This window comes from Daphnia carinata, chromosome 1, assembly GCF_022539665.2.
Source record: "Daphnia carinata strain CSIRO-1 chromosome 1, CSIRO_AGI_Dcar_HiC_V3, whole genome shotgun sequence".
Taxonomy (NCBI): Eukaryota; Metazoa; Arthropoda; class Branchiopoda; order Diplostraca; family Daphniidae; genus Daphnia; species Daphnia carinata.
The window spans coordinates 2,181,484-2,195,998 of NC_081331.1; the positions used below are offsets into that span (position 1 = coordinate 2,181,484).

General features: G+C 43.7%; 3 protein-coding genes across 4 annotated transcripts; 1 reads left to right on the top strand and 2 right to left on the bottom strand.

Moving 5' to 3' along the window:
- Nucleotides 1–14: 14 nt before the first annotated feature.
- LOC130692575 (pregnancy zone protein-like) lies at nucleotides 15–10,989 on the bottom strand. Of its 2 annotated transcripts, none has more exons than XM_057515710.2 (13): nucleotides 10,633–10,989; nucleotides 5,732–6,043; nucleotides 5,459–5,639; nucleotides 5,185–5,353; nucleotides 4,919–5,031; nucleotides 4,439–4,840; nucleotides 4,123–4,347; nucleotides 3,652–4,035; nucleotides 3,212–3,586; nucleotides 2,341–3,147; nucleotides 1,827–2,270; nucleotides 937–1,761; nucleotides 15–863 (listed from the first exon to the last, which is right to left on the bottom strand). In XM_057515710.2, the coding sequence occupies exons 2-13, from the start codon at nucleotides 5,950–5,952 to the stop codon at nucleotides 60–62; spliced, it is 4,950 nt and encodes a 1,649-aa protein (XP_057371693.1). In that variant the 5' UTR covers nucleotides 5,953–6,043; nucleotides 10,633–10,989; the 3' UTR covers nucleotides 15–59. The 2 variants fall into 2 exon arrangements, with proteins under 2 accessions (XP_057371693.1, XP_059353464.1); XM_059497481.1 differs by lacking the exon at nucleotides 10,633–10,989 and adding an exon at nucleotides 7,977–8,236.
- Nucleotides 10,990–11,116: 127 nt separating this feature from the next.
- Nucleotides 11,117–13,099, top strand: LOC130692590 (tumor susceptibility gene 101 protein-like). Its single transcript, XM_057515735.2, has 9 exons — nucleotides 11,117–11,327; nucleotides 11,399–11,486; nucleotides 11,551–11,616; nucleotides 11,676–11,839; nucleotides 11,903–12,029; nucleotides 12,085–12,344; nucleotides 12,404–12,535; nucleotides 12,600–12,736; nucleotides 12,799–13,099. Exons 1-9 carry the CDS (start codon nucleotides 11,295–11,297, stop codon nucleotides 12,983–12,985), a joined length of 1,194 nt encoding a protein of 397 aa, XP_057371718.1. The 5' UTR covers nucleotides 11,117–11,294; the 3' UTR covers nucleotides 12,986–13,099.
- A 152-nt stretch (nucleotides 13,100–13,251) lies between these two features.
- Nucleotides 13,252–14,343, bottom strand: LOC130692602 (large ribosomal subunit protein uL6-like). The gene is made up of 5 exons (XM_057515750.1): nucleotides 14,214–14,343; nucleotides 13,912–14,058; nucleotides 13,739–13,852; nucleotides 13,465–13,678; nucleotides 13,252–13,407 (listed from the first exon to the last, which is right to left on the bottom strand). Exons 2-5 carry the CDS (start codon nucleotides 14,047–14,049, stop codon nucleotides 13,307–13,309), a joined length of 567 nt encoding a protein of 188 aa, XP_057371733.1. The 5' UTR covers nucleotides 14,050–14,058; nucleotides 14,214–14,343; the 3' UTR covers nucleotides 13,252–13,306.
- Nucleotides 14,344–14,515: the final 172 nt, after the last annotated feature.

A 14,515-nucleotide genomic window follows, 5' to 3' on the forward strand; every position in this document is an offset into this window, starting at 1 on the left:
AAAGATTTAATCCAATTAAGCAGTGGATAATCTCGTTAAGAAGGAAGGGAAACATTTGTTCATCGGTGATGTGCAGCCGTCAAGAGGAGAGAGATTAGGGCGGCAATCATTACCAGCGGAGAAGTCATTAAACCTTTGGGGGCGTGATTGTAGGTGGGACAATAGGTGCACTGATAACTGCCGCATACCTGGCAAATGTCCATAACGTAAAGTTCGTAAGTTTCGACGACCGTTTCGTTGAACCGCTCGGGAGCGTAGTAGTCGTAGACGCGGACGGGCAAGTAGCGAGTCATGTTGGCTACTGGAAGCCAGCGCTCGAATGTGAATTTGACACAAGTATCATCGCCGTCCAGGGCGTCAAAATAGAAGACGACTTTGTGGTCGAGGAATTTGGCCCGTCGCAGATTGCGGACCTTTCTAGAGAGGATGTACTCATCCAGCACCTGTTGTTGCATGTAGTAGCCCGTCGGGACGGCCACGTCCAGCACTGCCATGCCAGACTGGTTCGATTCCCGCTGGTTCGTCCAGCTCGAGCAAATGTCGTACGTGATGTGCGAGTTGTTGCGACCTGAGAAACTTAAGCGAGGCAACACGGAAAAGGCCTTCACCGCCGGCGGTGTTACGAAACGGTTGACGTCCACGTTGTACTGCAAAGAAAGCTGGGCGATGGCGTAACCGGCACCACGTGCTTGAATCTTGACAGTACCCCAAGCGTTTGGAATCTCCATAAACTGGGGTGTGGCCAGGTTCTGCTCCGTTATGTACATGGTCCGTTGTAACTGAGGATTTGACGTCGCCTCCACGTGAAGAGTTAGCGAGGTCACTTCACGAATACGGTGACGTACCGTATATTCAATCAAGGCCTATTAAGCAATATGCAAGAATTAAACTAAATTCTGTGTGTGTGAAAAAAAAAAAAAAATTATTAATTTATACCTGTGTAGCGATGATGGTATCTTGAGTGGAAGCCCAGCCCCCATCAGTCAACCGGTGCGTATTGAGCCATTTGACGATGGGTTCAACGAAAAGCTCTTGACGTCCAACATACGTCAGCAAAGCGTAAGCTGTAGTTTCGACATTGGTGGCGTCAAACGGATTAGGCAATCGGGGAAGGAGGAAAGGCCTTTGATTTTCAAGCCTTTGCGCTGGTAAGGGAACAGGTTCTCGACCCCAATAAATGTAACCACCATCTTCGCGAGCGTGTCGACGCAGAAGGCCAAAAGCCGCTTCCGCCGACGTACTCTTGGCCAACATCATGGCGTAGGCTACAATAGCCACTTCGTACGGATCACCAGCGCGATCCAGTAAGTTAAGATTACGGTCGAGCCAAGAGATAGCGCGGGAACGGGAGACGGCCACTCTTGGGCCTAATTCTCCGGGCAAATCCCGAATGACCGTTAAGGCGATGACGACATGAGCCGTGAGAGATATGTTGCGATGTCGAATGGGGTCATTGAAGCCCCACGATGTCGTACTGTTCATTTTACGATCGGCGAAACGCGGCGCCACTTCGTAAAAGGCTCCTTCGGGCGACTGGAACTGGATCATCCAGTCGACCGCCTTTGCAATGACACCCGGATCGATGTACAAATAATTTTCCCACTCGTTGAAATTGGCTTCGGCCAATATACGGGCGCAGAAGGCCGTTAACCAAACGGATTTGGACGAATATTCCCAATCGGCTCGGAAATACGAAAAGGCGCCGTCTCTGTGCTGGAACGACAACTGACGTTGATACGCGATATTCAGATGGTAAAACGCCTGCAATACACATCCATCGATTAGAAGGTAATCCTGTTGAATACAAAGAACGAACAGTCGCTTACCTGACGATCGATTTCACGTTTCCTTTGGGTAGTTAAACGCATATACTTGACGGTGTAAAGATTAGCGGCGAAACTGAACATGTTCTGTTCGGCGCAATCCATCGGAAGGGTCAAGAGCGAAGTGGCATTAACGGGCATAGTGGGGAAAGCCGGGCCGACGACATCACCGACAACCGAAACTCGGGCTCTGTTAGAGCCAAAAACGTAGTAACGATCCTTCTCGTACGGAATGATGGGCGTTTCCGTGACGTTGACGTAAACGTATTGCAAGAACCAGGCGCGGTTACTCAAGTCAAGCATGACGGATGTGTGACGGAACTGCGGCACACCGTCAGCTTCCACTCGGACGCGACGGACGACTTGATCTTTGCGGATCAGCGATTTGGCCTGAATAGTGACTTCGATATCGCCAAGTCTCGTTGGCACGATGGGAATATAAACCACCTGTTATACGAAAGGCGTTATTAATTAATGGTAAAAAAAAAAAAAAGGGAAAATGAAAAGAATTATTAACCTGAGAGCCTTGAGCTGGAATCCAGGTGAGATGCTGCTTTTCACCACGCGACGTTCTGGCTTCGTAAGATTTGACTTCACCAAACTCTTCGACGTGAACGAATTTGTAGTCGGGCGAATCGGCAAGCGTGACAACAACGTCGGCTTCGATGGTGGCGTAGTTGAAGAGGGTGATCCTGATACCGACTTGCTCACCTTGGCGACAATTGGTCGGCATTTCAACGTTCATGTAGAACGGCCGGTATCCGGCAAACTCGCGGACGTGCCTGACCAAACCGAAACCGTTTTTGGGGCTGACGGAAAAAGCCGAAACGACCCAATGAGTCGGAATTTCCGGAATCTGAACGGTAAAGATCGAGTGGCCGTGCGGGCCGATGTTGATGTCCTTCCACAGCCAAGAGTTCTCGTACATGCGGAGCAGACGATTGATTCGCTTCAAACGGTATTCGGCCAATTCTTGACGCTGATATGATGGACAACCTGCTTCGTCAGATCTATCTTCGCAATCGTACTGGCCGTCGCAACGACGGTCCGATCGGTAACAAGATCCAGACATGCAAGCCAAAAGGCCGAGTGTGATATTACAGGAATCCGGCCTTCGAATAACGTTGGCGTCGGTGAAGACGACCAAGGAAGCATATTCGAACGTGCGATTAGCATCAATGCCAAAGGTAGAAGCTGGATAATTAACCACCGTCTCAGCATCACCTTCGCGGGACGTCCAGTAATGCCTCAATGTTCCGTTAAGAGATTCATCAAATGACGTCATTTTCGTAATGACTTCTGCGTAACTCAGTTCATTTCCAGCCTGAAATTTTTCCACATTAATTTGCAAATGAAATGAATATGAAAATTAGAATCTTCGATGATGCCTGCATGTTGAAAAATCCCTTGTCGATAGCTGAAATTCCGACGTAGGCGCCAGGATCGCCGAGAACGACAACTTCGACCGTGTCGCCGGTTTTGTCTTTCATCGGGTTGAGAGTGAGCGTAAAGTTATTCCTGGAAATTCCGTTGACGGGGAAGGTGAGACTGTCGGCGACCACTTCGCCGTACTTGGCTACGTGGTAGATGACAACCGTAGCGACTGGAGCCATCTCGGCGCTCAGAGGGATGGCCAGTGTCGTCACACTGGGCGAACTGCCATGAGAGCCCGTCAAAAGAACAATACCCTTGGATATGACAATGTAATTGAAGGTCTCGGCGTAAAAGTTGGTCCTCACGTGCAGGATGAGGTATTCACCCACCTGGGAAAATAACATGACATTGTCAATGGAATTCAAGAAGAAACAAAACAACGTGAGTGACATACTTTTGGGCCTCTGGTAGATGTGAGAACTTTGATATGTTTATCGCCAATTGAATAGTGAGTAAGGGCCAGTAATTCGGCAGAGGCCCGCTCTCCGTATCCGTCTTTATAGTTGGCCGTTAGTTTAAGGGCACTGATCTCATTTACTAAATCTTTAACGCGTTTATCGCCCGTCCCGACATTGCTTCCAGTACTCTGAGCAAGCTCGGACCGTAAATCAATCGTAAACTCCCAAATGCCCGGCTGTTCCGGCAAAGCTTTAGCCTCACGGGCTTCTAGCGTGCGGGAAGCGCTCGAACGGAACTGCACCGTCGGCCGGATCTCTAATCGGTCGTATCTAAAACGTTCCGCAGGCAGGATCGATCCGTCGTGGAAAGACACGGCCAGCTGGAAAGAAAGAAGAAAATGAAAGAAATTTTCAAAATGGGCTTGCCATTATCCCACGGGTTGTTAAACATAGTAATTGCGACGTACGAAACAAGTGAAAGGCATGGCCGGCTTGATGACTTGTGGACTTCCGCCAAGAAAGTTGAGCTTCAACGAAGAGTTGTAGATGCGAGCCGTTGAAAATCCTTCGACGTAGTCTTCACGGTAGCGATCGCCGACGATGGCCGTAATACGCAATTCAATTCCATCCAGTTTGGGCACCATTCGTTGGAGTTCTGCCATGGGGTATTTAAAAGTGTAGAAGCCTCGGAACTGCAACATAAACAAATTTGAATAAGAAAAAAAAAATTGAATGAAACAAGCAAGAGAAACGAGATTCAACATTTCTTTAAAAAAAACTTACATCTCTGAGGACTTCTGATCCCTCGCGGGTGTGTGGAGTGAACCATCCGCCTCGAACTTCCTTGAAGGTGAGATTACGTTCTATGACCGAGTCGCGAATGCCTGGGCGGCCTACGATCGGCGCGTTCAATCGGAGGGGTTTGAACGTGGCCTTAAGGGTCAGATTGCCTCGGACGGGCGCGCCGCTCGTGTAATTGGCCATGACAGTTCCATGGATAAAGTCATCCGAATCGAAATAAAAGGCCGGCATGGTGACGTTGACCTCGAATCGCGTCTGGTAGTATTCCTCAACGTGGAAATGCTCCTCCTCGGTCTGGCCCTGGGCCGTCACGCGGATCGTCCACTCGCCGAAGGTGGGCTGGTCAGACAGGGCGTAGTCCAGGCTGACGGCACCAAAGTTGGACTGCGGAAGGCATGAAAAGAATGGAAATGATCCAACGATGATGATGACGATAATTCATGTTGATTATTGTATTGTTACCTGTCGAGAGAGCCAACGGCGTACGACGAACCCGCGGGGGTCAATCATGTACACGTCGACGGCATCATCGAACGCACGCAACTCCGTGTTGATCGGTATCGTCCGGAACCTCACTATTATTGCACAAACGAATGGGAAAAAATCATTAACCAGATATACGAACAATGTCCAAAATGGCGACTACAAAAACCTCAAAATTTCCCTTTTCTATGTTGTATCGACAATCATGTAATTTGTATGAATCGTTGAAATGTTGCGTGATTTACCGATTTGGCTCTGGTGGTAGACGGGTTTTTCCGTTTGAATGAAAATCGTCATGGAACGTTGTGAAAAGTTGAGAATGGTTTCGTTGAGGAAGGCGGTGCCGCCCAGGGCTCGATCCGTGTTTCCTTCGACGCGGAGTCGGTACTGGCCTGGAACCGTTGTGCTCGGTATCTGTAGCGCCACGAACGGAATAACACACAGAGAAAAGGACATTAATATTTCATTGTTATGACTTCATTTTTACAAAAGAGAAAAAGAAAGCAAATGAAAACAAACTTTAATGAGAAGAGTTTCCGGAATGCCCGGCTTGCACTCTTGCGTGGCCGAGCCAATGTCCACGCCATTACGTAAAATGGAGGCACGGACCGACAGGGTGATCGGCGAGCTCAAAATCGAGACGGCAACTCGATAAATTTGGCTGGGCCGAACGATCCGACTGGCCACGATGAAGTAAGTCCTTAAAACAAAACAAAACAACACAATGGCGAGGTATTAGTTTACACGGTGCAACTCAATTTTCCTGGTTTACAACTTAAACGATCATCTTACGGTTCTTCAAAGATAGCGTTTGTGTTGTCCCCAACGCCAAAAGGCCGGCGGGCGAACGGGTCAATATTGTTATTAAACAGATTTGGCCTTTGATTGTTGTCTCTGCTGGTATCCTGAAAGTTGATACGAGTCGGTTGCGTCGGGGCGCTCTGTTGGGCGGCTGTCGAATCCAGCAAAAGTAAAACAAAAAGGGACGATGCGGCACCGAAGAAAGGCTTCATTGTTCCAAGAAATATTTATTTATGTTTAGCTGCTTTTTTCTTGGAGAATGGCGAGATCTATGCTTCTATCGCATCACTGGACAGCACACGCCTGTTAGAAAAGAAAAATCAAAACCAACAAAAATGTTAAGCTGTGTGGATTGACCCCGGTTCGCCATAAAAAATATTTAAAAAAAGAACGGGAACCAAACTAGAAAAAAAATAGAGAAGGATAAATAACCGGGAGAAACATGACACCAACAAATCCCAAGCCGGAAACGGAACTGTGGGGAGTCTTGTACGTTCGCTTATGATTCCCATGGCGTTATTATACGGGACAAGCCAAGAGAGAGTGATTCCATTCATAACTTCTTTTTTTTTTTCATCATTGTTATAACATACCAGCAGCCGTGTTCCAAAAAAAAAAAGATGAACTGCGGCTATTACAGCCGCCTACATTCTATTGTACAGAAAACCTCTTTTCAATTTCCACAAGGGAAAATATGGTTGCGGATGTAATCCAACCGGGATTGATGACAACAACATGAGAAATTCTCAATGAGCTTGGAGAAAAGTTGACATTTTAAGAAACAGTTTTTTTTTCCCGAGATTTTCGTGAATTTACTAGGCGCACGGGTTAGATTACATGGGATAAGATGGTATGCTAATCGCTTCGATTTCTAAATGTCATTCCCTTTTTAGTATGCTAACCAAGCAGAGAAGAGGGAAGAATAACAATTCGAGTGATCCGTCTCTCTCGCCTGATGTAGAGACGGCCAGAACATTTACATTTTCTTTAGATAAACAAAAAATGAAATAGTCTTTTGTGTACGACGTGAGGGGGGAAAGAAAAAAGAAAACACACACGCTCCATCGAGTAAGGTCACACTCGAGATTTATCTACGAAAATGCAGTGCCAGGGTGAACAAAAAAAATAATACTAGCGTCGAACTTTGTATTTATTTTTAAATATTGTTCCAGCAGCTGCCTAACTCAATGTTGGCCTTTTTTAATCTTCCATGGTAAGGGGTCCGGCATATGTTTTAACAGTGGGACGCATCCCCTCTTCACCACCACACTACCTTTCTGAAAAAATAGCAATGATTTCCGGAGTCTTTGTACTTCTGTTAAAAACGTCTATATTTATCCCGAACGGCGTGACCCTTTCGACCTCTTAAAAGCGTCTAATAACATTTTTTTCTCTTGTTTTAGTTGTATTTAATATTTTCGCCCGTTTACTCTCCCAGAAGAAGAAGAAGAAAAAAAAAAAAAATAATAACAAGAGAAAGATGAGGGGAACGTCATCCGCAAACACGCAGAGTTGACATGACAGGCTTCGTGATTTTTTTCCCCAAAAAATAGGGGAGCCTCTTCATATGATGCCTGTCAATGAACACACACGCGCGTCGCGCGATTGGATTACAGCAAATAAATCTCCCCCTCTTCACTGAAGAATGATAATGATGATGATGCAAAAATCAATCATTACGTTCCATACAGAATCGGGAGAGAGGAAATAGGGGGAGAAAAAATCATTTCTGTCCGCATCTTACATTTGATATACGTATTCCCTGAATGCTTCGTCGAGTGTACAAAAGACTTTCCCAAAAACGAATAACACTACCGGCCGTCGCAATGGTCGATAATAGAGCACTTTTGATTTATGTTTTGTTCTGAAAACACCGGCCATTTGTCTACGCAATATGGCGTTAGTTTCTGTCAGGGCACGCGTGCAAGAGCCGGAAGCCGTCATTACCTTTCTACCTTTTAAATAACAGAAAATAAAAAAAAATATATACAAATAGAAGAAAGAAAAACTCTACTGGAGTTACCGAAGTCATAAACGGCTGTTTTAAACGGAGTTAGAATTCTCTGAAAGTCATTTAGAAAAAGGTACACGAAAAAAAAAATGCTTTGATTGGGCCATATAGTCGACGTTAATTCTATCTTTGTTGATACAGGAAACCTGCACCGTATGACGTTACAACAAAAGAAAGAAAAGAGAGAAAAAAAAATATGTTTTTGTCGGAATGACGGGAAATTACCGGCTCGACGATGACCGGACGCACTATCGTAAATAAGCGGCAGAAACGCACACTGGATAGCGACGCACCTCCTAACACAAAACCTTATAAAATCCCGTCCGCACCTTGTGACACGAGCCCGTTGATGATTGAACACTCCTGTCACTGTCGTTGTCAACAAAATTCCATTACATTCAACACTTGACAGTTCTATCCGCTATTTTTACAATGACAAACGAAAATACTACGAAGAAAGTCTTTTTTTTTTTTAAAGAGGAGCACCAGAAGAGAACACAAATCCCAGCTGTAATACACACAAAAAAAACTATGACACATACAAAACTCTTGTGAACTTTACGGGAGACCGACTTTAGAGCAACTGCAGCTGGCAGCGTACAACACGGCATACCCAACACGGACCAGGCTGGCCCGGCGATATTAGGGGAGGAGCTGTTGATGGTCTTATACTTTTATAGTAGTAGCTTCCACTACTGTCTCTATACAGACTGTGTGAAAAAATAGGGTGTTCTCTTGTGTGTTTGAGATAACAAAAGACTTCCAATAGCTTCGAAGGGGAACGTAAAACCGTATATCCGTATCGAGAGAGGGAAAAAATACGTTAGGAAAAGCTATTACGATAAAAAAAATGTACGAAAATCACAGTCAAGTGATCACACACACAAGTCGAGAAGGTAAACCGTTTTCCAAAAAAATATTGAATAGAGCGCATAAATTACTATTTACCTGACGGATGGAAGAGAAAAGGAGCTCATAAGGGACCCATCGCGCTACATTAGATTCAAAAGCGTCAATAGTCGCCTCGCATAGATACATAGATTGACTTAACAATTCCGTTTAAAATGCCCGGCACGCTACTGTTTTCCATTTTCCAAAATCTGTTGGGGTTATATATTTTTTCCGGGAGTTCCAGGACATGGTAAAATGAAACTTTTAGGAACAACAAGGGAGTCGTAACATTTGAAAGTGGAGAAAAATTCTTCCGCAAAATCCTCTGGAGACGAGCGCGTTTCCAGCGGGCCTCTCATTCCACATCGGTCCAATCGTGGGAGCAATAGCGTTCCAGGAAAAAAAAAGATAACAAAGAACAAAAAAAGAAAAGCCATTTCCTGCTGTTTTCATTTAGTGCAGTTCAAATACTTGTGTTCTCTCACGAAAAGCTCTTGAAAAGAAAACGGAATGGGAAATCGAGTGTTGCATAGAAGTGCGTCCCCCTGCCAACAAAACACGCCAAATTGCTGACAACTTCTTGATTGTTTTACACCATCCGTGTCGCTCCTCTCCTCACGTCTGGTGTTTTCGAAAGACATCTGGAACACATACTCCAGAGTGCTAGCTAATGACGGAAATAACAATAGTGGCACGCGACATCCACGTTAAACATCACAAAAGTCTTTTTTTCTCCCCCGATGATGACTTTGTCCCTGTCAACACCCACAACACACAAAAAATGACACGTCTTTGTCACAACGAGTAGCGACAGATGGGCATGAATGATCAGATAGAATTTTTCTTCATATAGGACAAAAAAAAGGGGTTACAACGGCTGTTTTGGAACAAACATCTACTTCCAATCTACTGGATGTATGTTTCAGCATCTGGCGCGATATTTCGCCAGATCATCAAATCATTCATCGACGAGACGATCAAAGTGTCGATCCCACGGGTCCGTGACCGATGACAACAACGTCCCCATTTGCTCATTCCCAGTCGACTATAGAGACGACAATAGGGGTGAAGAGCCGTACATGATGTCCGTTACGATGTGACCTGAACAATACACGCTTGACCCTCCCTTACCACTAGCTTGAATTTCAACCCCAAACAGGGTGCGTGGGAGGGTACTTCATCCGCGACGGATTACCCTCAGTACCAGCAGCATAAAAAGTAGTAGTGATAGGCTCGTTCTTCACTTCTACTCGAGTGGATGAGTGTCCGAATCGTTTTTAGGAACGAAAAAAAAGAGATCAATAGAGACATCTGTCCAGGGATCCCTGCGTTTCACCTTAATTTTCGATGTTTGTCTCCCATCAAGAAACGTATTGATTGGGGGCCAAAAGTGTACGCTAAACACGCGAGACAGTGCTTAGTCGTCGTAACCCATCTGCTGATGTATTTAAAACGTTCAGTTCAGCAGGATCAGCACGCAATGTGAAGCATTGCACAATAACACGCTCCTATAATTTCCCGCCCATCGAAAAAAGGGGAAAAAAACATACAAGTCCAGCTATTTATAGGGGACGATAAATGATGACAGAGCACCTAGAAAACTAGACTTCATATTGAGAAGGATTATGCTCAATACTCATCGCATTTATCGGTTATAATTGGAAGGCGATGGATGAAAGATTAGTATTAACGTTATTTTACGTTGGAAACCTGACCGCAGCCAAATTCTTCACATAAACTCACGCGTACTAGGATTCACAATTTGGTACAAGACACAAAAATACAATGCCACTTATAAGGATTCTTCGTTCTAAGTGATCAATGTTTCTATCACTACCTTCTTCCAAAACAACAACGTAAGGATTCGCCATCGAAAAATAAACGATGCTGAAATTTCACGGAAATTTCGCCACAAAATTTTGGAATAAATAACATGTGTTGAAAAAAGAACTGTTTTCTAGTTACTAGTTAAACAAAATGCAAAACTAACCCGAAATTTAGGCCTTTGAAATGTTGAGAAGAAAACAATGTCGTGGAACACGGCGTGGTTAGCTATTTCAGGGTGGGGCCCTCCACACACACACACACACACTTGCACACACCCCAATGTCTTAGAAATTGAGGAATGCCTTTAAGAAATTATGTACAAAACTGAAATTTGATCACGTTGGCATTGCACTAACACGTTGTCGAGTACCAAACGATTAATTGGTGAAAAGGTAAAAAAAAAAATGCAACTCAGACTGCTAGATATCGGCAAACTGTACACAACAATCAGACTTGAAGCGTCAACAGTTACAAACTTTTTCAAACCAGTCTCTAAGGCTACCTGCAGAACCTGGTTAGACTCAGGTGATGCCCACCCCTCTTGTCACAGGTGGCTCTAGGCGGAATTAAAGAAGAAAACCAATGCCACCTAGGGTTCACTGGAGTAACTTGTCACCATCTAGCGGCAACCATAACCACTATACTAGATGCAATGCAACTCCCTACAGACAAAACTATGGGAAAGACAGACAGCAAGATTTCTTGTTGAGACAACAATCTTGTTATTGATTTCAATTAAGCGAGTTAACAGCTTTTGGGACACTCAGATTAAGTATCAGGCGCTGCCTGGAAGTTCGTCGTCTTAGTGCAGAACGATAATTCAGCATGGATTCGTACGTTAGCTCGCATTTGCAAAAGGTGAAATCGGCATCAGTGACGATGTCGCAACTCGGAAAAAATGATTTTGATTGATCTCCATCTATTTTTAGTATTATAAAAACCCGGATAAAACCAAACGGGATGTACAGAACTTGCTTCAACACTATAGAGGCCTACAGCCTAAAGTGGAAACTTTTGGTAACATATTGCATGCTGGTGTCTTCTGTCACTTTCAGTAAATTATATTTATCTGTTTTGACAGTTTTTAATGATGGTGCATCAAAACAGCTCCTGTGTCTCGGTGGAACAATTCCTGTTCATTACAAAGGTATTTTAATATCCAGTTCACCAGAGTAAAGAACGAAATGCATGGTAATTATTCTTTAGGAAGTGACTACAACATTCCTGTTGCTCTTTGGTTGTTGGAGACCCATCCAATCAATGCCCCTATGGTCTTTGTCCGACCAACATCTGACATGAGACTGAGGATTTCCAAGCATGTGGACCACAATGGAAAAGTCTACATGCCTTATCTCCATGTTTGGTCAGCGGTAAGTTCTTAAAGACCTAAAAAAAAAAAAAAAAATTTTTATTACTAATTACTTTGCACATAGAATGAGTCAGATCTTGTTGCACTTGTACAAGTAATGATAATCATCTTCGGAGAACAGCCACCTGTGTATTCAGTAGCTGGACAACCCCAGACAAATCCCACAGCAGGATATCCAGGATCTTTGGCAGGTGGTAGTGTTTTTCTTCTACCTTGAGAAACTACTCACATTGTCTAAATCTATAGGTTATCCCCCGTACCCGACATCTGCCACTGCTTACCCTCCTGCGACTCCGTATCCGCCATATCCTCCGGTGAATGGACCAAGCTCGAACTACCCAGCTTATTCAGGCGCATATCCGCCATATCCTGCTACTCCAGGGGCGATCACCGCTTCAGTATACCCACCGTATCCAACTTCAACTGGTGTACCAAGTACGCAGTCCACTGGAACCATCTCTGAAGATCATATCCGAGCCTCTTTGCTTTCAGCAGTTGAGGACAAGGTATACATAATCGGCTGATCGAATCATGGTAAAAATTTTATGTTTTTATCGTTCTCTAGGTTCGAAGACGTCTTAGTGAAATATTTGCCCAAGCTCAGGCTGAAATTGAGACGCTCAAAAAGACAGAAAATGAATTGCGGATGGGTCAAAGTAAACTAGAAGACTTGGGTAGACGGTTGGACCAAGAACAGGTAACACTGAAATGAATAGTATTTGTTAGCGAACATTCAAAGGAATTACATTGATGAAATCAAGAGCGAAGTTGAACGTAGCATCGCATCGCTTAGAGAGCGACATGCTGAACTGGAGGATTCCTTAGGAAAACTCAAGTCGCAAGATGCAAATTTCGACGTTGATGAAGCCGTCGTCACTACGGCACCAATTTACAGACAGTGAGTTTCAATTTCAGGATTTTATTTTATTCATTATTTATATTAAAATCGAATTCATATAGACTACTCAATGCCTATGCCGAGGAAGCCGCAACAGAGGATGCTATTTACTATTTGGGAGAAGGCTTGAGGCGAGGTGTCATTGAATTGGACGTTTTTCTCAAAAATGTCCGTTCTCTTTCGCGTAAGCAGTTCATGTTGCGCGCGCTGATGGAACGGTGCCGACAACAAGCTGGATTATCTGCTTGAACAATGTGGTTATTCAACATGACTATTATTACTCCTAGTTTTAATGATCTTGGTTTTTCTGCCTTTGAAATTCATCAAATTTGATTTTGTTCTAAATACATTGTTAGCCCTGAATTTTTCCTTTATATTACTATTATTTACTAACAGTTTAGACGTTTTTAAATATTGATTAATATAAATCATAAATTGATTAAAATCTTGTACCCTAACAATTGTTTAAGTTGCATGTTAATTGTATAATTTTATGAAATATTGAAGACAATCAATTCAGGCACAAGTACTGTGTATTCAGTTTCCATCTTAAACAGTACAAAACCCGTTTTATTCCTTATCTACCGCTGATTTTTCGGAGACGTAGATACCGTCAAGGAATTTTCGGATGTCCTTGTTCTTGACCTTAACACACTGTTGGATGAAAGCAGCTGTAAAGAGAAATACATTAGAATTTGTTAAGACATGGGTTGTTGCTAAAAATTTACCTGATTGGGAGACAGCTTCAATGTCATTTCCCTGGAGTATCAGCTCATCTTTTTGGCCAGCAGAGTTAACTACTGTAACTCCCTTCATCATCTTTACTTTTCTGATGAACTTTTCACCCAAGAAGTTACGGATTTCAATGACGGTGTTGTTCTCAGATGTGACACAGTTGATGGGGAAGTGAGCATAGACAGCACGCATCTTGTACTCGAAACCCTATAAATGTCAATTCCAGTTAACAGATCTGTCATTCGCAATTTTAGTTCCAAATCCTACCTTGGTTACTCCTCTGATCATGTTAGAGACATGAGAGCAGACAGTTCTGACGGCAGCGATCTCCTTCTTCTTACCAAACCATTTGTTAACCTGGAGTTCATCTTTGGCGATCATCTGCGAATGGCAAACCTTTAGAATCCGGCATACCATAGTGACCAAACGGCATTGTTTACCTGCATGTCAAGTGCCAAGTGTTTGAAGTCGCGCATCAACTTGCCGCGCGGTCCGACGACGGTAACTCGCCTGGCATTTACTTTAACAGTAACACCTTCCGGTACTTTGACGGTCTGGGACACCAAAATCTGCTTCATCTTAGCGGCCTGGTGGAACAAATATACAAAATTAAACAAAGATTGGGAACATTTCTAGGTAAAATAATGTAAACTACAACAAATATAAGTTTCTAGAGAAACTATTGCTTACTAGAAAAACCGTAAAGTTCACCAGATGAATAACGATAAATAACTATACATACCTTGGGTTGCCTCCACGAAAATCGCCAACCAAAAAGAACTAAAACGAGGACTAAACAGCAACCACTTGGCCTTCTTTTCTAGAGCAAGAAACCGGGAACGCAGCCTTGCCAAATCGAAAGACACTCAAATGCGTATTTTCCGGCTTTGGCCTATCGAAGTGGAATGTATTGATCTCAGATGGATCTCATTTCTCTGTCATTTATTAATTTTCCAGTGTTTTTTTTTAATTATTTGTAAAATATAATATCTCTCACAAATAATAATTAATCCTATTGATTGCACTTTCGTTATACAGCAACTG